We start from the raw sequence: 27,703 nt of genomic DNA on the forward strand, positions 1-27,703 counted from the left end.
ATTTTATAGCATACTCTTCTGTGACAATAATGGCAATCAATCACTTCCTGTAGGCTGTAGTGAGACCTCTACACCTCTCACCTGACAGTTTGTCCCACTCTTCTTGACCAAATTGCCTCAGTTGTATTGAATCTGAAATTTAGCTTTAACTTTTGTCTTGCATAGTTGGAAAGTCTCCTCTTCTGTACTGAAATTTCTTGCTGTGATTACATTGCACACTGTGAGCTTTTCACAGTGTACATTAAAATTTGCAGAAATCAGATATAGCCCTCTTCATTTTCTGGCTGGAGGATGCCCTTTTCTGCATAGACTTACAGTCCTCAGCCCACCCCTTTCATGCATTGGGATTTGGATTTTTTTTAATCATTGAGGCTCCCTGTTTTAGGGAGCTGTGTACAGCACTCTTCTGGCCCCTCCCACCAGCTATGATCTGCCTGTGTTCTGCCAAAAACTGTCCCCCTATCGGATAGTGTCCGCCCCGTACTGCGCAGGCGCAGCACTTGCGCAGTACAGAGGACAAGGAGACTCCGAAGGTCTCCGAAGATGAACGGCGCCTGCGCACTGAGTCCAGGTTCAAGCCCTACCATCCAAGTGGACATACGGTAGCTCTTAGGTACAGGGCCCCTCGCTTTGCTCTGCAATCTTTTATTCTAATTCTGTCCACTTGCATTTTATTGCTTTTATTCTAACTCTGTCCGTTCATCTTCGGAGACTTTTGGCGTGTCCTTGTCTTCTGTACTGCTCAAGCGCAGTACAGGGCGGACACTATCCAACGGGGGACAGTATTCAACACAACACCTGCATTGCTTAGAGAAGCACAAAGGCCTTATGATGATGTCACTGATTTTAAAGTAAGGCATGTAATGAATAAAGAAATGCTTTATTGAATAATTTCATTAACTAGTTAATGAGGGGGAAAGGAGGAACCAGGGAAGACAAACTATAAGCAGACTAAACGCCAGCTTTAAGTTTGATGTTTTACTTTTCCCAGTGAAAATGCTGTACTTGATTCAGATCAGGCCTGTCCAATATTTGTTTTTAACACTTCAGAACAGTTCAGTATTGCTTTTTACCCATTCTTGGGTTTCCTTGTATGTTTATTTTAGGTCTGTATCCTGCTAAACGATTTATGACCTGTGATTTGACTGACCTTTTTAACAATAGACGCTGTTTTTCATTCTAGATTGTCTTGATAATCGGATTTCTTAGTGCATGCATATATTAGAGGCATTCAGTGTCAGGGGCCGCACAGCAACTCCATAACATTATGGCATCTACACCATGTTTAATAGTAAAGATGGTGTTATTTTCTTTAAAAGCATATTATTTTCTACTGTAAACATAGAGCTTCCATGACTTGCCAAAAAGCTCTTATTTTACTGGAGCTGTGCTCATATTGACTCTGCTTGATCATCATCTTCCAGCTTGAGAGGCTGGGGTTTAAAAGCTTGAACCGGAAAGTATTTACAATTGGCACTTCCATGTTTATACTGCCCATAGAAGATTGTCGAATGTATGTTTCACTCTCCATCCTGACACCTGCCATGTATGACCTGGGCACACAGGAGAGACAAATAAACCTAGGGCACATGGCTTGAATCACATCAAGAATGTAGACAAACAGCAGTGAGTTTGTTTACTTTTTGCTATTACTGTGTTGTAATACACACGAGGCATCAGTAAAAGGGTAAAACCACTGGCAGGTTATTTTTTTCCTGTCTTTGTACCACTGGGGACATTTCACTTCCTGTCTCAGAAATGCAACAGGAAGTTAGTGGAAATTTCCCAAAGTGAGAGGAATTTCCCTCTTAGACAGTTGTCCCTATTAAAAAAGTTTTCACTTGTTGTGGGAAAAACTTTACAATATTGGACTTTCCTTCACATTCTGTTTTGATGACAATAGCCAACAGTACAAGTAGAGGGGTGAATCTCCCCATGAGGTATTAGCAGCAATACAAGCTTGACTAATGTCTAGAGCAGTCCAAACATTATTCTTTTTTTTTTGTTCAACCAGTGGGTTAAACAAAAAAATGGATGGATTCCCCCATCCACACACTCAATCTGGATGGGGAATCCTTCCCTCTGAGTTAGGCCTGGTTCACACCTATACATTTTTTATTGTGTTTTCAGTTTTGTAGAAACGTACTACAGTCCATTTAACATGGTTTCCTATGGGTCATGTTCGCATCTATGCCTTTTATGGAAAGGGCCAGGGACTTTTTTCTGGTTAGTGGTCCCATAGACTTCAATGGATTAAAAATGTGTATTGAAAAACACAAAATACACCTGGAATATGCAAACTGCAACCTGAATAGTGAACCAGGCATTATTGTATTCTGACAGTGGAGAGACTTCCCTGCTGTCAGAATACACTGATCAGTGCTGCCAGCTATAGCCAGGGGCACTGATCAATCAGGAAAAACCCAACAGTTGGTTGTACTTTTGCACAACCAGACTGCCCATACATGGCAAAATTTCGATCCATGTATGGGCAAGCTTAACACTTTCCCAGTTTATCTATAACTAAAACAAACTTTGCCAAAGTAAATAACCTGCTTGAAAGATCACTAAAATCCAATAATGCATTTTCATTTCAAAAGATTGCTAATAATTTTGTCCAAGCTAACATAATTATTGGCAGATGTAATTTATTTGTGTCAGCTCCTATTTGAATTAGGATCCTTTGAGAAAAGGTAGAGAAATACAATACATAAGGCCATAACTGTAAAATCTAACAATGAGGCTTTGTTAAATCCTCCTGTTTAAAAGGGGCTTACTGTACATTCAGTATTTTATTATTGTTTACAGTCCAAATGCAAGCTTAATTGAAAAAAATCAAATTTCATGTTGTGATTGTAGGCTGTCTGCTGCCCATCTCTCTTTTTTTTTTTTTTTTGCAGAAATATGTAGAAGAACATATATTGGCCTAAACTGATGAAGACATTTAAAAAAAAAAAAACATTTTTGGGGATATTTATAATAGCAAAATGTGTAAAAAATATTTCTTTTTTTTCAAAATTGTAGCTCTTTTCTTGTTTTGTAGCACAAAAAATAAAAACCGCAGAGGTGATCAAATACCGCCAAAAGAAAGCTCTATTTGTGGGAAAAGAAAGGCAAATTCCATTTGGGTACAGCATTGCATGACTGCACAATTGTCAGTTAAAGCGACGCAGTGCCAAATTGTAAAAAGTGCTGTGGTCAGGAAGGGAGTAAAATCTTCCGGGGCTGAAGTGGTTAATATTATTTTTTATTGACACGTTATAATGTGCTGTGGTGCATGTATTGAATGTTTTAGCATGAATTTTCTATGTGTGCTTTAGATGAAGTTTTTTCTGGTTTAGGGTTGAATGTGCCTTTTATGTATATCGGATTATTTTTTCATATCATTAACTAATATGAATTAGTCACTTATTAGACAAGAAATTGACAGATAGGTGGAGCTTAAAGTGATACTTTTACTGGCTAACAAAGGTAATAATATTTTTAGGAAAAGCAGGCACAGGTGCAGCGCTCTGAGCAAGGAAAGTCAGAAATGAAATACAAAGTTGAGCGCGCTCTGGCTCAAATGGCCTCTGGTTGCTACATGTAGAAGTCAACAAAAAATAGAGCTGGCAACGCCAAAGTCCATATGAAGATCTTTATTGCTACATGATAGTTAAAAAGAGATAATGTATTTTGGCATATAGCATTGATCACCAGGGGGATCTATGATGTAGCAATAAAGATCTTCATATGGACTTTGGAGTTGCCGGTTCTATCTTTTGTTGACCAATAATGTTTTTATAAAGGAAAGATGAGAAGTTGGGACTTTATATGAGACCATGACTATACAGTACACAGATCTCCATCCCTAATGGTTTGTAAAGGAGGGGAGAAGGGGGAATATGGAAAATGGGACTTTATATGTAACACAACACTTTGGTAGATTGAATCACTAAAAGATAGTAATTAAAACATTTATTAATAACACAATTGAGCATATAGTGCAATAGATAACATGATTGGTAGAAAAATAGATGATACAGAATAAAGATAAACATGATTAATGCATCATATAGTAAAATAGTAGACATTATTGCACATGGTAAATCAGCAGTATGCTCAAAAATGTGTAAAAACATGATGGGTAATGTAAATAACTGATTGATGATTCAAACAAATCAAACCCATGGTATTCACATGATTACTGTGGCATAGCATCAAATATAAAGCTCAACGCTATTCCTGGGTTGTCTCCACTCATCAGGAGCAGCTATACATAAGGGGTACCTATAATGGGTTGTAAATTAAATTAATAATCAGTGGTAATTTATAAAAAAAATAGGGAGAGAGGGAACAACAAACTATGGTCCTAGCTCTCTTACCTATGGGAATAATTTACAAGGATGTAGATCATGATGATAATGATGAGAGGCGCTGGGGGGGGGGGGGGGGGGGGTGAAGAAACATAACTCCCCATCGCCATGCAGCATGGGGGAGGTTGGGCTCCTATTTAAGAGCAATAGTCGCTCGGATGTGGTCGCTCCTCTCTCCCAGCACACCTGCGTGATGTTGGTGTGGCTCTGTTTGGCGGGCGGGCCATTTTTCACCACCATATCACTGCAGTTTACCCACTCTGCTCTTCCACATCCATTGTGGCACAAATCACTTCCTGACCACACGCTTCACTAGAAGCTTCAGGTAATTTCATTGCCATGGCTTCCTTCATTGGCCGTATGGTGGTTTGATATGTTTGGTTAGTTATTTTTGTTCACACTGTTCACCCTTTTCACCTACTTTTGGGTGCCCCTTGTGACTCACTTCACTTTCTCTACCCCATGGCTCTATTTTTCCTTATTCTGTTCTCACCTTATGCCTATCTTTATTCTCCCTATGGTCACTAATCCCATGCTAATCTCTATTGTTGCAGCAGCCCCTAGGGGCCCTCGCCATTCACTTGAGTCACCTACCAATAATTCATTGTTACTAGAAGTACTTTTTTGGCCCTCCTGTCATTGCATTGCCATCACTCCAGCTCCCAGGGGGTTATGTTTCTTCACCCCCAGCACCTCTCATGATTATCATCATGATTTACATACTTGTAAATTATACCCATATTGAAGAGTGCTAGGACCATAGTTTGTTGTTCCCTCTCTCCCTATTTTTTAATCAATTACCACTGTAATTGATACACCAATGTAACCACTGATTATTAATTTAATTTACAACCCATTATAGGTACCCCTTATGTATAGCTGCTCCTGGTGAGTGGAGACAACCCACAACACGCATCAAGCTTTATATTTGATGCTATGCCACAGCAATCATGTGAAAACCATGGGTTTGGTTTGTTTGAACCATCAATCAATTATTTACATTACCTATCATGTTTTTACACATTTTTGAGCATACTGCTGATTTACCATTTACCATGTGCAATAATGTCTACTATTTTACTATATGATGCAATAATCATGTTTATCTTTATTCTGTATCATCTATTTTTCTACCAATCGTGTTATGAATTGCACTATGCTCAATTGTGTTATTAATAAATGTTTTAATTACTATCTTTGAGTGATTCAATCTACCCAAGTGTTATGTTTCATATAAAGTCCTATTTTACCTATTCCCCATTCTCCCATGCTTTCCAATAATGTTTTTAGACAGTGCTTGTAGTTGTAAATATATAAAGAACAGACAGGTTTTCTTAAAAAGCAATGCAAAAATAAAAAGGGGCAGGAACATAGACAATTTTCATGCTACCCCCTCAAAAAAAAAATTAAAAATAGACTTCCTATCTACAAAGAGCAGCCCAATAATGAGGTATCTGAATCAATGCAGCATACATATGAACATTGCTAAATTCCATTTTACACAAGTGCATAGACAAATACTAGCATTCATGAGTATTCATGGAACTATGGACAATGAACACCCTGTAAATGTGCATTCTAAGGAAACCACCTTTCCATTTGCTTGTGATTATGATTTGAACAATCAACCGGCTTGTGAACCCACCAATTAGCTAGTCACTTGGAGCTGCCCTGCCTTCCTTAGTACAATGCAGCTCTGGCTTTGATAATCTATTGCTTTGTTAAAGTTTTGAACCACACTCCAGACTAGCTTTAAACGGTAGCATGCTGCTCAGTTTTAATTCATTCTAATGTATTTTGCACTGGGGAGAGAAGAGGTGTAAAGAACTTTTCAGCTGACATTTCCTAAGAGCATTTTATGTTATTGTTAATGTAAAGTACATTTCAGAATTTACTCATGCTGGAGTGTTAATTGCATGTTGACAAACAGACTGGTTAAATTTTGCATTTGTCCAAAAAAAGTTATTGTTTTATGCTGGGGGGTAAAATAAACAAATACTTAATATAGATGATGAGCCATATCTTTAAATATAGCAGGCAGGTTGTGTTCTTTATAGTTGTTGTTTACAAGATGTATTTAGAAGTACAGACTATTAAAGCGGAGTTCCACCCACTTCTAAGATGTCATCTATTCAATTAATGCATAGCTATCTTTTTCTTTTTCGCTGGGGCGAGGTACATCATTTCTATGAGTGATTTGGACCCTCCCCCCCCCCGCTGCCTTCTGGGAACTGTGTGTGTCCCAGAAGAGGACGGGACCACTCAGCAAGCACCTGAAGGCTTCACTGCCGGTTTCCCTTAGTTGCCTGCATCCAAAACCAATGGACGAATTGTCTTCGGGTGCCGACATTGCGGGAGCCCTGGACAGGTAAGTGTCCTTATATTAAAAGTTAGCAGCTACAGTATTTGTAGTTGCTGACTTTGAATTTTGTTGCGTACAGGCTGGCGCTCCTCTTTAAGGTATATTATTTTGTGGCAGGTTACTTATGTGCTAAGATAAATTCTAAATTCTTTGTATTCCTCTAAAGTAATGTAGTACATTGTCAAACTAGTACTGTTATCACGGGGCATGTGACTGTGCAAGGCTGGCAGGGTTCAAGGTTTTCATAGGTATTTCTTTGCTGACTGTTTTATTGAGCTGAGCAGAGGTGAACTTTATGCAATAGACATACTTAACTGATGTCACTAGATGGGTATATTTTTTTGTCTGCTGGTACATTGAAATTGTTGCTAGGAGTGTTTAGAGAACTCATTTTTCTACTGTCTTCATGTACCATATGGGTGTTTTAATAGATGGCAGTGCAGCCTTAACAATGTCTGTGGAACAAACAGCTTGTACGTGTTTCCAGCCCGTAGAGAGGTTGAGCTAAATATAGCACTCTATGAAGGGCATGTTTGTACTGATGTGCGTACTGAAACATTCTAATCACTCTTTTTATGAGCTGGGTATTATGCCTTGCTCCATGCAAAAGGCATTGAAACCCCGGTAAAGCACAGACTCATTTAAGTAATTACTATAACAGGTTTTTTTTTGGTTTGCCATTTAAAATAAGGAGATATTGTGACACTCTAACAGGCTTGTTTAATCGATGAATTTCACTTGCTGCAAGACCAATAGGCTCATAATATTTTAGTACTTTTAATTGCAGAAGAGTCCACCAGTTTACAGTTGGAGGCCTTTAAAAGTTAGGTGTAAATTATATTTTAGATGAAGAAGGTGACAAAAAATACTTTTAGGCCTCGTGCACGCAGAACTTTTTCTTCCTCCCTTAGATGCCTTTGTTCCAGGGGAGAAACAAGCAACATAAAAACGTGCCTAAGGGCCAGTTCACACCACATGCAGTCCAGTGCATTTTTTTCTGCATCAAAAAAGCATAGAAAGTAGGTTATATGGTTTTCAATGGCATAGTTTACACCAGTGCTTGCAGTTCCAGTGTGTTCTAGTTCCAGAAAAAAAAGTAGAACATGCTGCATTTTTCCTGCACTGGACTGTACTGGAACGCTGTAAAAAGCAACAAAAACTCAAGGGAACGCACCCAAACGCACCAAAAACGCACTGGAACACCCATGTTCTTATTTAAGGTTAAGGGAAAAAAGGGGAGTGAAATGCACTTGACTGCATCAAAAACGCACCAAAAACATGCACTGTAACACATAAAAAAAGGCGTATGCAAAAAAGCATCTGGAGCGCATCCGGACTGCGTTTCTATGGTGTAAACTGGCCCTAAAGCTGTGTTTTGGAAGCGCGTCAAGTGTTTGTGTGTTCATTAGCTCCATTGGGCAGAATAATAATTTATTCTGGCCAATGAAATGAGCGAATAGTCAAGCACTAAATGCACCTAGTGTTTAGACGCATCAAACATTTTCTCCACCTAGATACTCCTCTCCTGAACGTGCAAAGTGATTGGGTTTTTTTCTGCATCTAAACCTCCATGTGTGTAAGGACATATAGGCTAACTTAGAGGGGCATTTATAGGCAGAAATAAAATAATAATAAAATAAGAAATAAAAACAAACACATATACTCAGCGCTACTCTTCCTAAAAACCAAAGATGATCTATCCAACCAATGTATGGAGCTGTATAGTAGTGCTAAAGTAGTGGCCAGAGGCAGCTGCATGCATATACAAGCTGGAGAAATAGGCTGCCTATGCCTAAGTATGGAAAGGTAAATTAGAAACCTCTATCAAGGATTGCTTAAATAAAATATACAATATATAAGAACAACAATCCCGGAGGTGCGGGCTAATGCTAATTAATCAGCTGTTAACTCAGCGAACAGTGACCAATCAGGAACACATTTCAGAGCCCGGGAATATATACAAGTCAGAGTCAAAAGCCTTATCTTGCCCAAGCAAATAAAGGTGTATATGGAGATACAGTATTCACAAAAGTGAGTACACCCCTCAAATTTTTGGAAATATTTTGGTGTATATTTTCATGTGACTACACTGAAGAAATGACACTTTCCTACAATGTAAAGTAGTGAGTGTACAGTTTATATAACAATGTAAATTTGCCGTCCCTTCAAAAAAATTCAACACACAGCCATTAATGTCTAAGCCACTGGCAACAAAAGTAAGTACACCCCTGAGTAAAAACGTCCAAATTGGGCCCAATTACCCATTTTTCCTCCCCGGTGTCAAGTGACTCGTTAGTGTAAAAAGGTCTCATGTGTGAATGAGGAGCAAGTGTGTTAAATTTGGTGTTATCGCTCTCACTCTCTCATACTGGTCACTGGAAGTTCAACATGACACCTCATGGCAAAGAACTCTCTGAGGATCTGAAAAAAAAATGTTGCTCTATATAAAGATGGCCTAGGCTATAAGAAATTGGCAAGACCCTGAAACTGAGCTGCAGCATGATGGCCGAGACCATACAGGGGTTTAACAGAACAGGCTCCACTCAGAACAGGCCTCGCCATGGTCAACCAAAGAAGTTCAGTGCGTGTGCTCAGCGTCATATCCAAAAGTTGTCTTTGGGAAATAGACATATGAGTGCTGCCAGCATTGCTGCAGAGGTTGAAGGGGTGGGGGGTCAGCCTGTCAGTGCTCAGGCCATATGCCACACACTGCATCAAATTGGTCTGCATGGCTGTTTTCCCAGGAAACTTCTTCTAAAGAGGATGCACAAGAAAGCCCACAAACAATTTGCTGAAGACAAGGAGACTAAGGACATGGATTACTGGAACCATGTCCTGTGGTCTGATGAGACCAAGATAAACGTATTTGGTTCAGATGGTTTCAAGCGTGTGTGGTGGCAACCAGGTGAGGAGTACAAAGACAAGTGTGTTGCCTACAGTCAAGCATGGTGTTGGGAATGTCAAGGTCTGGGGCTGCATGAGTGCTGCCGACACTGGGGTGCTACAGTTCGTTGAGGGAACCATGAATGCCAACATGTACTGTGACATACTGAAGCAGAGCATTATCCCCTCCCTTTGGAGACTGGGCCGCACTGCAGTATTCCAACATGATAATGACCCCAAACACACCTCCAAGACAACCACTGCCTTGCTAAAGAAGCTGAGGGTAAAGGTGATGGACTGGGGAGAGTTTGTCCAAGATGGCGACTGGAGCAGCAGCACAGTAGGGGAGCTCCTGCCATATGTCCTATTTTTTACCCTTATCCCTGCAGTTTCACTGTCGATACTGGAGGGGGTAGAGCCTGGTGCCTGGCGTGGCATGACCAAGGGGAGAAAATCCACTATCCCACGCAACTCCGGTAAAAACTCCAAACCCCCAGAGCAACTTGACCGCTTTTATGCAGGCCATTACAGATTGCAAATCCACCCTGACAGGGAAGATTGATTTGCTGCAGCTGGAACTCAGGTTAATCCATATGAATGTGGACACTATACGCTCTAGAGTGACTACAGTTGAACACCTGGTGAATGACTCAAAAGACATCCTGCATGACCATGCGGCCTCACTGCACACCCTTAAAGTGGGAGTCCGCCGGGAGTGCGCGTTTTTTTTTTTTTGTAGAAAGCCAGCAGCTACAAATACTGCAGCTGCTGACTTTTAAAATAGTGAAACTTACCTGTCCAGCGCGCCCACGATGTCGGCACCCGAAGCCGATCTCTCGATCGTCTCTCGGGTGCTGCCGCCGCCATCTTGGGTATGGGAATCAGGAAGTGGAGCCTTTCGAGTCGCGCTGCGCAATGAGGATGGACCCGCTGCCTCTGGGATCTGTGTGTTTCCCAGCAGGCAGCGGGGGACTTTCGGAAAGGGGCGTAATCTACGCCCCTTTCCGCAGAGAGCTATCCAGGAAGTGGGTGCAGATACCTGTACTGTACAGGTACCTGCACCCCCCTCGCCCCTGAAAGGTGCCAATTGTGGCACCGGAGGGGGGGGGATTCCAATGAGCGGAAGGTCCACTTTAGGGTGGACCTCCGCTTTAAAGCCAAAGTTAAAGCCCTGGAGTCTCGAGCTGAAGACGCTGAGAATAAAAATTGGAGGAACAATCTCCGCATTGTGGGTCTTCCAGAGGGGACTGATCCTACAACCTTTACGGAGCAGCTGCTCCTTTCATTGCTATCCTAGGATCCATTCTTGGCCCACTTTGTGGTGGAACGGGTGCATAGGATGCCGGCTGCCCGACCCCCTGCGGAAAGCCCCCCGCGCACATTCATACTGAAACGCCTCAACTTCAGGGACAGGGACCTTGTCCCCCGAGAAACCAGAAAACTTGATGTCCTTAGGTATGAGGCTACTAAGCTCATGATTTTCCCTGACTACTCCGTTGACACACAGAGGCAGAGGAGGTCCTTTGATCATGTCAAGCTCAACCTCAGAAACAAGAAAAGTAAGTACAGCATGCTCTTCCCGGCAAGACTGCAGATGCAAGATGGCGAAACTGTATGCTTCTTCACGTCTCCCGAGGGTGCCTCACACTGGCTGGATAGCCTTCCTAGAGCCTGAGAACTGCCAGATCCTGTCCCCTTACTCCACTGGCTTTACACCCTTGCACAAGTGAGCATTCAGGATACTTTATCCCTGTTGTCCTGACTTTATAGTGTATTGTTTGGGCCCTGCCCTGGTGTCTATTGACTGAATACTTAGATGCTTGAACTGCTTTGGTTCCTGATCCTGCTGTGAAGCAGCTGGCATATGCCTTGCTGACCTGCCTGGCAGCAGTTGCAAGGACCTCTACCATCATCTGGTGTAAGCTACATGCTCTCTCTGACATATACATTTGACGAAGATGAGAATTGTTGAAGCCTTTTATCCAGTTTGGGAGGGGGGGTTCATTTTTTCTACAATTTGCCCGTTTGGCCTTGTTTTTGCAAAGTAACATGTACTATGTTTTTTGCCCCCAGGTCCTCTGGGTGAAAATGCATCTGCAGGGATGACACATCATGTGTGTCTTTTTCTTCTCGGCAGACTCTCCTATGGATAGACTGTGGTAGCACACTTAACTCGGCATCCAGATTGGTCCCTTACGGAAAAAGATTTCCCCGTTTATGGATGAAGCTCTGTTAAACCTACTTGATGCCTTGGAATCCCTCTTCCAAGGCATCCATTTTGGGGTTTGGCATCAAGATCAGTTGGTCTAAGTCCCTTCTGTTCTCCATATCCCGTGTGCCTCCACACCCTCCCCAGGTTGGGTCCCCGCTCTCTTGAATCTCTAAATTTTGCTATTTGGGAATTGATGTGCAGACTAACCTTCCCTCCTATCTAGACGATAACGTATACCCAGTGCTACATCATCTAACTCTTAAGTGCCAGGCCTGGAAGTCACTATCCCTCTCCCTTGTAGGCAGAATCAACCTCATAAAGATGACCTTTCTCCTCAAATTTTTATATGTGTTTAGGAATACCCCGGTCCCTATCTCTAATGCCTTTTTTTTTCAAACTAGACCAGATTATTAGCAACTTCCTATGGGCGGCCTGTACTCCTAGAATAGCCAAGTCTACCCTACAGATGGCGTTAACGCTGGGGGGGGTTGTCCCTACCCTGCTTTTGAAAATACTATTGGGCGGCGGTCTTGGTGACAGTTCGCTAGTTCTTTGCACAGGTAGATACGAACCCTTTGGTCAATTTGGAGGCAGCCTTACTGGGGTCTTATGCAGCACTAAGCAACCTGGTGTTTAGGGAGTTGAAGGCACGTGACACCATGACTATACCAATGTCAACTGGTTAGAGTGTTGGATCAAATGACCAAGTTCATATGTCCCTCGCAGGTGGTCTCCCCCCTGCCCCACTTTGGGGCAACCCTAGGTTCTCAAGCCTCCGCTCAATCCCTAATCCCATCATGTGGGCTAGATTTGGCATCACTAAGCTACAACATGTGATGCCGGATGGTACTCAATTACTGTACAATACCCTAAAGACTACATTCCATCTACCCTCCTGGATGTTCTTCAGGTACCTCCAGCTCTGGCTTGCACTCCAATCACAATTCCCACTGGCCCCAAATGTTTCCTCCCACATTGTAGAGTCCTTTTTGACGTCTCACAATGCAGATAGGATTCTCTCGTCACTATATCTCAGAATCTCATCCAGGGATACCGATAAAAACACACAACAGCTGGCAGGGTGATATTCCCACCCTTGACTCAGAAGATTAGGATGAGGGGGTCCAACAATACATCCCACTGATAATCTCTGCTAGGGACAGATACAGTCAACTTAAATTTCTAGGTAAAGCCTACTATACCCCTCAGAGACTTGCTAGGATCCACCCTACACAATTAGACCGCTTCCCCAAATGTCTGTGTGACATAGGGATCTCTGATACAAGAATTCTGGAAAGGAGTGGTAGGAGAAATCAATGATATTGCAGGGCTACTTGTGGCTGTTAATCCTAGGGTTCTCCTATTGGGTATCTGTGATACTACTACTCCTAACAAGCATAAGTGTCTCTTTATCTTCTACACAGCCTTTTATGCCAGGAAAAAAATTTTAAGTGGAAATTAGCTGATCCACTGACAGTCTCACAATGGAGGTCAACAGTTGATTCAGTCTTGCCCCTATATAAATTAACTTATATGAGCCGCAAATGTCCTAAAAAATTTGACAAGATTTGGGGGGCCTGGGTAAAAGCGAGGCCAAGCGCCAATTAGGGCTCTCTTGAGATGGGAACTGGGGAGCAGAGCTCAGACGCAGTCTTTCTCTGACTAGGATGTCTATGACTCCGACTCCTCCCCTCCTATCCCCGACTCTCTTTTCTCCCCCCCCTCCCCGTCTACCCTTCCCAGAACTAGCTCCTGCTGACATTCTAACTCGGTCCTCTTCTGGATATTCTCCCCCGAGTGCCTTAGAATTTCAGGTTGACTGTTATTGTATGATTCCTCGTCAAAGCCTTATGTGTTCATATATTGCTGTTATTTTCTATCTGCATATTAATGTACTGTGTTCCTTGCTAGTCTTCATGTAATTGTGTCTGATAAATAAAAACTTTACTGTTAAAAAAAAAAAGAGGTGATGGACTGGTCAAGCATGTCTCAAGACCTAAACCCTATTGAGCATCTGTGGGGCATCCTCAAACAGAAGGTGGAGGAGCGCAAGGTCTCTAACATTCACCAGCTCCACAATGTCATCATGGAGAAATGGAAGAGGACTCCAATGGCAACCTGTAAAGATCTGGTGTACTCCATGCCCAAAAGGGTTAACGCAGTGCTGGAAAAGAATGGTGGCCACGCAAAATATTGACACTTTGGGCCCAATTTGGATATTTTCACTTAGGAATGTACTCACTTTTGTTGCCAGTGGTTTAGACATTAATGGCTTTGTATTGGATTATTTTGAGGGGACAGAAAATGTACACTGTTATACATGCTGTACACTCACTACTTGTGAGTAGTAGGGTAGCAAAGTGTAATTTCTTGTCACATGAAAAGATATAATAAAATATTTACAAAAATGTGAGGGGTGTACTCACTTTTATGAGATACTGTAGGTACATCTAAAGGGAAATAGCTTTTTGGTAATTAACCCTATAAATGCTAGCAAAGGTGATGAGAACAGGCATTTTTAGGGTTAATTAGCAAGCAATCTATGCAGGGTATATATAGAATGCTGTTCCAGAAAACTCAGTGTGACGAAACTAGTTGGGAGGGCTTATACGTCACTTCTGCTTTCATACTTCCAGTCTGTGGAGCCAATCAACCTACCAGAATGTCTTTGGAGTGTGGGAGGAAACCAGAGCACCCGGAGGGAGGGAGTGAACACAGACTTTTTTTACCTTAATGCAGAGAATGCATTAAGGTAAACAACTTCTGCTTTTTTAGCCATGATTCGAACATCAGTACATACCTTTTTTAATTAAATTTAAAGTGGTTCTAAAATGTTTGTCAGTCTTAATTTAAAGCGGGAGCCCGCCGTTTATTTTTTAAAAGCCAGCAGCTACAAATACTGCAGCTGCTGACTTTTAAAATAATGACACTTACCCGCCCAGCGCGCCCGCGATGCCGGCCCCCGAAGCCGATCTCTCGATCGTCTCTCGGGTGCTGCCACCGCCATCTTGGGTATGGGAATCGGGAAGTGGAGCCTTGCGGCTTCATTTCCCGGTTCCCTACTGCGCATGCGCGAGTCGCGCTGCGCAATAAGGATGGTCCCTGCTGTCTCTGGGATCCGTGTGTTTCCCAGCAGACAGCGGGGGACCTTCGGAAAGGGGCGTAGATTCTGCGGAAAGGGGCGTACCCTCTGCAGATATCTATGCCGGAAGTGGGTGCAGATACCTGTACTGTACAAGTATCTGCACCCCCCTCCCCCCTGTAAGGGGCCAATTGTGGGGGGGGGGAGGGTTCCAATGAGCGGAAGCTCCACTTTAGGGTGGACCTCCACTTTAATCAGCTTCCTATGTATGAAAGTTCAGGGTCTTCTGACCAGGACTTTCACTACTCTGGGCTACTGTACACGCTGACATGTAAATGAAAAATTAAGTACTTTTGATACTTTAATCTCAGCTCTTCTATACATCTCCTTCACAACAACTTTTGGCTGCCATATTGTATACACAAATAAACCATATGAGGGTCTACTGTTATAAAATTTAAAATGCAACTGCTTTTTTTTACATCTTTGTAATGGTATGTTCCTTGTTTATCATACTTTTGTTTTCATAAGGCCGCGTACACACGCGGGGACTGTTCGCTCAACTTTGTCCGCTGAACAGTGTTTCAGCGGACAGTCCGCTCGTGTGTGGGCTTTCAGCGGACAGTTTCAGCGTACAGTCTGCTGAACAAAGTTTTTCGGAATTTCCGAAAAACTGTCCGCTGAAACTTTGTTTCAGCGAACAGTCCCCTCGTGTGTAGGCTTGTTCGTCAAACTAAGTTCCGCGCATGCTCAGAAAGGATTTACACGCCAAAGGTTGCATTGCAGTGAATAGGACGTCGTTTTCTAGTCCCGTCGTACGTGCCGTTCACGTCATCGCGCACGGTTTCAGTGGACTGTTCGTTCATCGTGTGTGGGCAAGTCCGTCCATGCTAAGTTTGAGCGGACTGTCCGCTGAAACTGTTTGACAAACAAAGTTGAGCGAACAGTCCCCGCGTGTGTACGCGGCCTTAGAGTGAAGCTTTCAATTTGCCTACATGGTGTATGACTCACTTCAATCTATAACTTCTGTGAGGACAGGCTTCCCAGCAAATTGAGAAGTTGGCAAACAATATATCAAAACTTAGGATTTACATTTTCCCTTAAGTCATGCCCCCTTGGCTCATAGCTGCTGAATATAATAGCACAGCCACCACAGATTATCATTCCTCTGCACGGTAGTTGTAAACTTTGCAGTTTTTGTCTAGGACAATAGCATGGACTTTTGTGTGTAATTCTAATGCATTTTTTGTATGGTTTAAGGTAGTACATTGACTTTTGTTATTGTATCCTGTATTTCATTTTATATTTGTATTTTTTATTGCAGACACTTTCCAAAATGTCTCCAACATCCCTAAAAATGACATTCAGACAGCTTAAAAATGGCTCTTCCCTAACACTACAAGAGGTACTAACAATGGAGTACAAACTAAGTCAAGCTTGTATGGTAAGATATTTTCTTCATTTAAATCTAAACTTTACAGCCATGTAGTAGTATTCATTAAACAAAATTTGTCTAGCTCAGTGCTCTATAAAGCTTCCCATAACCTCTGTTAGCCACCTTCCCTGTGCTCTCTTACTGCTGCAGGCCTCTGTCTAACAAACAAACAATATCCTCAACGCATTTCGGAAGCAAGCCACACCTCCTTCCGCAGCTGAGGAAGGAGGCGTGGTTTGCCTCACAAACAGGTCCTGATTGGCTATTCCCCTCACAGATTGACAGGTTGTGTTCCCAGCTTTGACAGCTCGCTCCCCAGCATCTTTTGACATCCTCCCTTCACTGGAGCTGCCGCAGTGGCATGGACTAACAGTGCCTCTGCAGGCAGGATGCTTCTGCACAGAGCCTTCTCCGGTCTCACACTTGTATTGCTGATACCTTTTGTGAGTGGAACATTTTAGTGTATTTTATCTATTTATAATTAAAACTATTCTACACCAAGAGATCACTTGCTGCTTCTCTTCCCTCTCCCTCTTCTGTTGCCTCAGTCTAAAGCCTTGGAAATATCTGGCACCCCTGGGTATAGGCGAACATATCTCCGCCTGCAATTCTTTCTTGCCAGAATAGCCAATCACATGACCCCCCCCCCCCCCCCCATTATCAGTAGAAATGCAACTGTCTCATAGTTTAACGCATTGTTGCAGTATTCTAAGCAAGGTTAGAACCATTAAAACAATGTTCTGTATTAAAGAGGTGATACTAATGGAAGGGTTTCTTTGGATTCCAATGTTGCATGCCCACAGACTACAGCTCTGCTTGTACTGAAAGGTTCCAAAAGTGTCCCTAGATTGCCATCTTGCATAGCACTTTTTTTAAAAATAAAGATTTTTTTGTAAGTTATTTTATTTAAGTATGTGATTCAGAATAGACAAGTTCGCAAGGTACATAAAGCTGAGCTCAGATCATGCCATGTTTCATAGGTTGGACTTGTGTCTTTTTTCAACCTCACCTACTATGTAACTATGTAAAGAAGGTACAAAATACTTGATCGTATATATAGCATGGGACAGAAACTAATTATGTGGTGCTTTGATTATGGTTTGCCATCATTTATCTGCCTGGTAAAGGCAAAATTTCTAAAAAAAAATATTTATTTAATTATTTATTTTTATTTTGCAGAGGGGACATGATTTTTATGAAGGTGTAAGAGCAGGTAAGGCAATTTTGTGAGGTAGCTAACATGATGTTTATATATTATATCACTGTTTCCAACTGTCTTTGACACATGACACACATGTACACACGATTGGCTTTTCCGATGGGAAATGTCGGGTGTCAGGCTGTTGGCGGAAAATCCGACTGTGTGTATTCTCCACCGGACAATTGTTGTTGGACTTTTGGCTAGCATGTTCTCAAACTTTCCACCAACAAATGTGTATTGTCAGACTTTCCGATCGTGTGTACACAAGTCTGTTGTACAAAAGTCCAAAGTACAAACACGCATGAGCTGAAGCAGAAGCAGTCTTGTAAACTAGCGTTTGTAATGGAGAATTAACATTTATGACGTGGCAAATTATAAAAATCTCCAAATGCAGCGCACAATTCTCTTCTTCTTTAATGAGATAATAATAAAGCTGCTTTGCTGGTGATACTGATGGAGTTATTGCAAACTAATTTTCAAGGGTTTTTTCTCTAGTGATATCAAGAGTTACCACAACACCATTATACCCTAGTTTATAAGATCGAAGATACAACTATGTTGGTGTCCCTTGTTGATTTTTGTATTTTTTGAAATGTAAGTGCCTACTCACAAACTGTCATTTGAAGTAAAACGTAGTTAAGTATTGTTCTACACAATGTTTTTATTGTGCATTTAAAAAAAAAATTAGACATGCTATCTGCCAATAGAACTAGCAGATTATCAGTAGCCGATTCTGTAAGTCGCAAGGTCGGGCAAGTATGGATCGAACTTGTTTTTTGCAGCACACCCTATAGATTGGTATCTGAAGAATTTGAACCTACCACCACCAAGACTAAATAAATCAAAATTGTGATGCACTGTGTATTCGCACACATTTCTATCAGAACTGACTTTAACAATTTTAGTTACAGCAGCTCTTGTATTGGATTGGACTACATGGGCCAGCCTTCAGTCAGTACATGAATCTTCACTGTCCATGAGCCTTTCACAGGTTTGCCCACTTTTTGGCAAGTCCTGACCACTGTAGACTAGGAACATCCAAGAGCTGCAGTCTAATCAGTAACAAATTTGCCCTTATAAAATTTGCGCTAATCCTTATGCTTGCCCATTTTTTTATGCTTTCGGCACTTCAACTTCAGGGAAAACACGTTCACTTGCTGCCTAATATATCCCACCCACTTTTAAATGCCATGGTAGTGAGATGCACAATGTTGCACTTTACCTGGCAATGGTCATAATATTCTTGCTGTGGGGTGTATGTGCTGCATTTGTCTTTTCATCTTTTCATCATGGACAAATACATGGTATACTCTGCAAAAAAATTTTTTATGTCTAATGTGTAATCCTTTCAAATACTGCTTAGGTTAATTGTATGTACCCTGTTTCCCCTAAAATAAGACCATCGTCGACAATCACGCTAGGTCTTATTTTAGGGGAAACAGGGTATATATTACAGTATGTTTTGTATCATGATCACCAGAGTTCCAACTTGTTTCAGTATGTCATAACTAAAGAAAACAATAGCAGTAGATTCTCTGTTTTGCTTTTTGCATTAAATACTTATTGGTTCCATTAGCTTGTCAGTGTTTATACATAATTTAGCATGTTTGAACTCTGAACGTATCTGAAAGAAAACTCACAGGCAAAGTAATATCATAGGATTTGTTGTCTGCCCTAGTTCGATATCTCATTCATTTAGTTTGTTCTTTACTGGTGATTATCTTAAGGCTTCATGCACACGAGACGCAGATGCAAACGCTGCTGGACACATGTTGAAACCGGCGTTTAGAAACCTGCGTTTTGCCGCGATTTTTACCGCGATTTAGCGGCGTTTTACCGCGTTTGCGTCTAGAAGCGTTTAGTTAAGCTAACATCATAGACCCTCCTCAGCTCAAAAAAACAGTATTATTAACTATTTCAGCAATTTTGTGAGACCAGAGTGAGTAGCAGCAGCTGTGAGAGCTGCAGTGTACTTGTATTTAGCGTGTCACTTGCCACGGCACCTGCCACAAGTTGTGGATTGTCCACTTGCCACGTCACTTGCCACATCACCTGCCACGTCACTTGCCACGTCACCTGCCACAAGTTTTGTATTGTCCACTTGCCACGTCACTTGCCACGTCACTTGCCACAAGTTGTGGATTGTCCACTTGCCACGTGACTTGCCACATCACCTGCCACGTCACTTGCCACGTCACCTGCCACAAGTTTTGGATTGTCCACTTACCACGTCACTTGCCACAAGTTGGGGATTGTCCACTTGCCACATCACCTGCCACGTCACCTTCCACAAGTTGTGGATTGTCCACTTGCCACGTCACTTGCCACATCACCTGCCACGTCACTTGCCACGAGATGTGGATTGTCCACTTTCCACGTCATCTGCCATGCCACCTGCCACAAGCTGTGGATTGTCCAATTGCCACGTCACCAGCCACATCACCTGCCACAAGTTGTGGATTGTCCACTTGCCACGTGACTTGCCACATCACCTGCCACGTCACTTGCCACATCACCTGCCACAAGTTGTGGATTGTCCAACTGCCACGTCACCTGCCACAAGTTGTGGATTGTCCACTTGCCACGTGACTTGCCACATCACCTGCCACGTCACTTGCCACATCACCTGCCACAAGTTGTGGATTGTCCAACTGCCACGTCACCTGCCACAAGTTGTGGATTGTCCACTTGCCACGTGACTTGCCACATCACCTGCCACGTCACTTGCCACGTCACCTGCCACAAGTTTTGGATTGTCCACTTGCCACGTCACTTGCCACGTCACTTGCCACAAGTTGGGGATTGTCCACTTGCCACATCACCTGCCACGTCACCTGCCACAAGTTGGGGATTGTCCACTTGCCACGTCACTTGCCACATCACCTGCCACGTCACTTGCCACGAGATGTGGATTGTCCACTTTCCACGTCATCTGCCATGCCACCTGCCACAAGCTGTGGATTGTCCACTTGCCGCGTCACCAGCCACATCACCTGCCACAAGTTGTGGATTGTCCACTTGCCACGTGACTTGCCACATCACCTGCCACGTCACTTGCCACATCACCTGCCACAAGTTGTGGATTGTCTACTTGCCACATCACTTGCCACATCACCTGCCACGTCACTTGCCACGTCACCTGCCACAAGTTGTGGATTGTCCACTTGCCACGTCACCTGCCACGTCACCTGCCACAAGTTGTGGATTGTCCACTTGCCACGTCACTTGCCACGTCACCTGCCACAAGTTGGGGATTGTCCACATCACCTGCCACGTCACCTGCCACAAGTTGTGGATTGTCCACTTGCCACGTCACTTGCCACATCACCTGCTACGTCACTTGCCACAAGTTGTGGATTGTCCACTTGCCACGTGACTTGCCACATCACCTGCCACGTCACTTGCCACATCACCTGCCACAAGTTGTGGATTGTCCAACTGCCACGTCACCTGCCACAAGTTGTGGATTGTCCACTTGCCACGTGACTTGCCACATCACCTGCCACGTCACTTGCCACGTCACCTGCCACAAGTTTTGGATTGTCCACTTGCCACGTCACTTGCCACAAGTTGGGGATTGTCCACTTGCCACATCACCTGCCACGTCACCTGCCACAAGTTGTGGATTGTCCACTTGCCATGTCACTTGCCACATCACTTGCCACGATATGTGGATTGTCCACTTTCCACGTCATCTGCCATGCCACCTGCCACAAGCTGTGGATTGTCCACTTGCCACGTCACCAGCCACATCACCTGCCACAAGTTGTGGATTGTCCACTTGCCACGTGACTTGCCACATCACCTGCCACGTCACTTGCCACATCACCTGCCACAAGTTGTGGATTGTCTACTTGCCACGTCACTTGCCACATCACCTGCCACGTCACTTGCCACGTCACCTGCCACAAGTTGTGGATTGTCCACTTGCCACGTCACCTGCCACGTCACCTGCCACAAGTTGTGGATTGTCCACTTGCCACGTCACTTGCCACGTCACCTGCCACAAGTTGGGGATTGTCCACATCACCTGCCACGTCACCTGCCACAAGTTGTGGATTGTCCACTTGCCACGTCACTTGCCACATCACCTGCCACGTCACTTGCCACAAGATGTGGATTGTCCACTTTCCATGTCACCTGCCATGCCACCTGCCACAAGTTGTGGATTGTCCACTTGCCACGTCACCAGCCACATCACCTGCCACAAGTTGTGGATTTCCACTTGCCACGTGACTTGCCACATCACCTGCCACATCACTTGCCACGTCACCTGTCACAAGTTGTGGATTGTCCACTTGCCACATCACTTGCCACCTGCCATGTCACTTGCCACAAGCTGTGGATTGTCCACTTGCCACGTCACCTGCCACGTCACTTGCCACGTCACCTGCCACAAGTTTTGGATTGTCCACTTGCCACGTCACTTGCCACGTCAGCTGCCACGTCACTTGCCACAAGATGTGGATTGTCCACTTGTCACATCACCTGCCACATCACTTGCCATGCCACCTGCCACAAGTTGTGGATTGTCCACTTGCCACGTCACCAGCCACATCACCTGCCACAAGTTGTGGATTTCCACTTGCCACATGACTTGCCACATCACCTGTCACATCACTTGCCACGTCACCTGTCACAAGTTGTGGATTGTCCACTTGCCACATCACTTGCCACCTGCCATGTCACTTGCCACAAGTTGTGGATTGTCCACTTGCCACATCACTTGCCACAAGTTGTGGATTGTCCACTTGCAATTGCAATTGTTTAAAATATTTTTCTAATGGTTTTTCATCATTTGCAATCATTTTTGAGATTTTTAATGTAAAAAAAAAGGTCACCTTTAAAAACGCATATAAACGCAAACCGCGTTTTGCGTCTGAAACGTGGAAATTTTTGCTTCTGAACGCATTTTTTTGCTTCTGGAAAAACGAGATTAAACGCAACTGCATAAAAACGGAAAAAAACGAGACTGTGTGCATGGACACATAGGATAACATTGAATGAGTTCAGGGGCAGTTGAAAAAACTGTCCAACTGCATCTGAACGCGCGTTTAACTGCGTCTCGTGTGCATGAGGCCTAAAGGATAAGTTCACCTTTGGAAACATGTTATATGTTCCACCATTTTTTAGTCTACCTGCTCGCTGTCACAATTTTTTTTAAAACGTGCCCGCCCAGCCGTGTCATTCATTTACAGAATTATGTGAATAGGAAACTACAAGTCCTGACAGCCTTTGCGGCTGTCGTCTTGTAGTTCTCAATGAACTGCCAGGGAGCTGTTGAACTAGGGTTGCCACCTCATCCCTTTAAAACTGAAACACATATTAATTACACAGGTTCTGTGGCTGATTAAGGTGGTAATCAAACTCACTGCATGCCTTATCTGCATTAAAGGGATTGTAAAAGTTCGTTTTTTCACCTTAAAAAAATCACCTGTCAGTGACCGGCCCCCTAGCCCCCCTGCGGGAGCCATTGGCTCCCGCTGCTGTCAATCAAATCCAATGACATGAGTGCCGGGACGGGGCAGAGTCCTGCATTCGGCATCTATGAATGCCAGGTGCTGGACTTCTCCTAGGGGGTTATCTGCTGTGGGGAGGAGCCATGAGAGCCACCGGGGGACCCCAGAATGTTTTGTTTTTTTAAATAACAATCTTTAATGTCACTTTAAGTTAGCCTCAGAACATGTGGAATTGATATATGTGTTCAGTTTTAAAGGGATGGGGTGGCAACCCTATGTTGAGCGCTCTAGGTAGTTCATTGTTTCTTCCTGTCGGTGTGTAACTGCCTGGTGGTCCATACAAATACACTGAAAAGTATGCAGGAGTCCTGCATTGCACCCACAATCTACTGATTGTTTGTTTTTTGTTTTTTTACAAAGGTGAACTTATACTTTAAACTGGAGTATGAAAAGTTAAAATGAACTCTATACCCATTGCAAGGGCTTGTTTGATATCATGTTCAGTATCAAAACCAGAAGTGACATTTGTAGATTGTGTGAAGTCTCTACAATGATTGTAATGAGCAGATTTAATGATTTTAAAGAACAGATATAGCTATGATACACAGTGAGCTATTGCCAAGACAGAAAATTGAGTACAGTCCGTGATACTTTTTTTATTTGCACTAACATACAATTTTTCAGGACAAGCTTTCGGGGTATGTCCCCTTCTTAAAGGTCCAAGCAGTACTGATTTACAGATTTTTAAGCAGAATGTAAAAAAACAAAACAAGAAAAAACACATCTCTGAGGGAAAGGAGAGAGGAAAAAAATAAAAAAAAACACATACAAATCTATGGCAATAAAGATAGCAGCAGAGTTAGTGAGATAAAAATCTGACTGTGTGTGGGGCATAAGAGTGCCAGAATACTATGGCATTCTTCTTTCCCATTTGTTCTCTCTGGGCTTGATTGTAGCCATATTAGTGCAAGAGAGAACAAATGGGAAAGAAGAATGCCATAGTATCCTGGCACTTTTATGCCCCATATCCACACAGTCGGACATTCCGACCACAAAATGTGTCAGATTTTTTCCAAAGGATTTTGGCCGAAACTTGTCTTGCATACACACAATCGCACAAAGTTGTCGGAAAATCCGATCAATCAATGGGACTACGTAGAGGCCAGTAGCCAATAGCTTTCGTCTCCAAATTTTTTCTGAGCATGCGTGGTACTTTGTGCGTCGGAATTCTCTACACACGATCGGAAAAAGTCAGATCGGATTTTGTTATCAGAAAATTTTAGATCCAGCTCTCAAACTTTTTCAGTCAGAAAAAGTCCGATAGAGCCCACACACGATCAGATTTTCCAACAACATATTCCGATCTGACTTTTTCCATCGGAATTTCCAACCGTGTGTATGGGGCATTACTGTATACATGCACACTACCCTGCAACAATAGCAAAAGTTACTATTACAAATGACGGTCTATTAAGTCTCCAAAGTTGCCTTAAAATTAATATTGCTTGATATGAAAAAACTAATGTTGCACACTGACACTCAAGACATATTAGACAATTTTATTGCTTATTTCAAAGATTCATAAAGCTTATTGCTTTATTGCTTATTTCAGCAACAAATACCCAATATAATTCCAGATATTGTGGGCAATTGGTTTGATTTACCAAAGAAAAGCATGTTGACGTTTTCAGTTCATTTAGTTAATGAGGTGAATCTGCAGTCATGGGCCTGTTTTATGTTTTTCCTACATAATATTGGGTAGTTTTTGAGCAGTAAAATTTCACTTTACTCACAAAGCTGTACTTTGTAGAATGAACATGCTGTAGTCCTCTACTAAAGCAACCCCCATGTCTGATTATTTCCATTTCATATGCTTTATCAGATGGAAAAATAGTTTATTCCACACAGTATCCTTCACTAATTAACCACAAAATTATGATATTCAGTTCTCAGATTTTTGTAGAAAGAATATAAAAGAATATATCGGAAAATATATAGCATTTTCCTACTAAGTAAAAAGTTTCCTGGGCATTTGGGGTTAAAGCAGAAGCCATACAGATCATAAAACACCAGTGAATGTAGTTATAAAAAAAATTTGAAGTGTGGCGATTTATTAAGGCTGCAGCAGCTGTGCATGGTTACCAGTCAGCACTCACCGGCGAGGGGGCAGTGAGATGACCTAGCTGTGTTACTTAACTGCAACAAAGAAAATTCAGGTCACCAGCTGGTCATGCATTGTAAGTGAGCTTGTAAGTTTCAGGACTGAATATTCAGAAATGCAAAGTTTTTTGGCAAGTAAATCAACTTCCATTAATGAACTTGAACCACGTGTTTAGCTTTTTGCCTGGAGTTCAATGCTAAAATTTCTTAACTACTTCCCACCCGGCCAAAGTATATATACGGCCGGATGGGAGCTCTCTCCTTCTGACTGGACATTCAGGAACGTCCTGCAGTGGCCAGATCCCAATGCTCTGGTGTCACCCGGACACAGCGCATCTCGGATCGGCAGGAAGGCTCTGTGATTGGCCCTCCTGATCACATGACAGCCGCGTCCAATCCCAGCCGTCGCGTGATGTAAACAAACAGCCGGTTGCTAGGCAATCGGCTCTCCTCTCCTCACATGTAAGTCGTTGCTGAGGAGAGGAGAGCGGATCACTGCGGCTTTTTTACAGCTTTTTACTCACTGATCACCAGTCTATTGTAAAACACAGTGTAAACACACATGTCCCCAAATAATAAAAACACATGTCCCCCACATATCTCCCACTAAAATCACATGTCCCAATGATTATCTGCACACATATGTCCGTGATCACCTGCACACATCTGTACATGATCATTTGTCCGTGATGACACAAACCATATACACTTAACCAAATTTTTTTTACCAAAAACATGTAGCAGAATACATTTTGGCTTAAATTTATGACAAAATTTGATTTTATTGGATTTCTTTTAAAATAGAAAGAAGAAAATATTGTTTCTTGATCATACATCACGGGACACAGGAGCTTCATTACATAGTGGGTTATATAGGCACCTCTGGTGATTGGACACTGGTTAACCCCAATTAAGGAGAATTCCTCCCCTATATAACCCCTCCCATATGGGAGGCACCTCAGTTTTTTCGCCAGTGTCTATGGTGGTTGGTCACGTAAAACTTTAGCTCTATGCAGGTCCCTGCGGGGGCCTAAGGGCTACAACAAACCGGATCCATACCTCCGGCCGATATTTGACTCCCAAGATGGTATGGTACCCGGGCCTCGTCAGCCGAAGAAACAAGGTTTGGCCTGTAAGTCCTCTCCTATTGGAAGACTGGGCTCTGGGAAAACCATGTAAAAGACTCTGCCAGAAACTTTTGTGCGCTCTGTATAAAACAGAGCGCACAAAAGTTTCTGGCAGAGTCTTTTACATGGTCCAGGTAGGAGGCTCTTCCGAGAAAGAGCCCCAGATAAACCTGAAGGTTGGCTAACACTGCCCGCCGTGATGGGTGAAGGCTGGAATTTGTCTGTTTCAGCAATTCCTGCGGCGAGGACAGGTAAGGGAAGTTAATCCTATATATATAATTATATGATGGATTTCTTTATTTTGAGTAGTTGTATATCTTACTTGGTTTCCACCACTAGAGGGAGTAAGAGCAGCCTGATGCATACTTACATGCCTTTCAGTACACACGCTCAGTGAAGCCTGGTTCTCCAGCTGTCTCACGTCTCCACTGCAGTCCCTGCCACATCAAGGTAAAACAGGGGTCCCACGTAGTCTGGGGGTCCCACGCAGCTCCGGTGGAGTTCTCCTTTCCCCCTGGATCCTGCGGTCCTCGTGTACGCGTGCCGGGCGCGTTCCCGGCCTAATGGAGGAGGGAGAGTGTGGTTGTGAACCGTGCACATCAGTGTGCACGGTGCTGTACTGCGCAGGCACCAGGCGGCAGATTTAAAAAGCCCAGAGCGTCAGGGGACTGTAAGTGAGAGACACAGGAGCTGTGGGCAGTAAGCATCCGAGGGGATTGGATCCAGACAAACCTTAGACACCTACTCAGCATCAGGTTGTGCAGTTTAAGCATATATATTTATTGTGAGACTTTAAGCACAACAGTGATTGTACTTGTACTAGTACCTCTGCTTTGTAGCTTAGGACTATGTCTCCTCGTAAGAGGGTCTCAGGGGGAAGGTAGCAAAGGCACTGGTAAATCACCGCCTAGGTCCAGGGGTTCTAAAAGTGCCTGTAAGTTACCATCCCCCCCTGCAAGACTGGAGCCAGCCTCTCAAGACGAGTCAGTGCCCCTGTCAGGTTTTGCAGCCTCTCCTAATGTCCCAGCCCCGGTTTATGTCACTGAGGACTCCCTTAGGGCTACATTGGAGGGTTTTGAAGGGAGAATAATGAATTATATTTCTGCTTCCCTGAAAGATAGCAGGAAAAGGGGTAGATCCCCTCCCTCTGCTGAAATTCCTCTCTCAGATGATTCTTCTGAAAATGAGGAGAGATCCCTGTCTTGGGACAGGGATCAGGAGCAGTCGGATGATTCAGAGGAAGAGGAGAGAGTCCCCTCCTCCCAGGCGCTCAGAAAACAGGTGCAGTATTATACTAAATTGGTGCGTACCACATTCAGAATGCCTGCTGCTGAAGTCGCTACGTCCTCTGTTTCTTCCCTGGGAGTCAGGAAATCCCCACAGACTGCCTATTCCTTTCCAATTCATCCCTAAATGGATGAATTGTA

At 43.2% G+C, this 27,703-nt stretch overlaps 1 protein-coding gene across 2 annotated transcripts in view; it reads left to right on the plus strand.

Moving 5' to 3' along the window:
• HIBCH (3-hydroxyisobutyryl-CoA hydrolase) overlaps positions 1 to 27,703 on the plus strand; it is a 215,789-nt gene that overhangs the window by 178,399 nt on the left and 9,687 nt on the right. For both annotated transcript variants that reach the window (XM_077448677.1, XM_077448678.1), the window contains exons 12-13: positions 16,219 to 16,338; positions 17,509 to 17,542. In XM_077448677.1, the coding sequence (XP_077304803.1) occupies positions 16,219 to 16,338; positions 17,509 to 17,542 (154 nt within the window). The remainder of the gene's footprint in view (positions 1 to 16,218; positions 16,339 to 17,508; positions 17,543 to 27,703) is intronic.

The sequence above is a fragment of the Lithobates pipiens genome, unplaced genomic scaffold (assembly GCF_037356315.1).
Source record: "Lithobates pipiens isolate NorthernLeopardFrog02 unplaced genomic scaffold, aLitPip1_a1.2 Scaffold_22, whole genome shotgun sequence".
Lineage (NCBI taxonomy): Eukaryota > Metazoa > Chordata > Amphibia > Anura > Ranidae > Lithobates > Lithobates pipiens.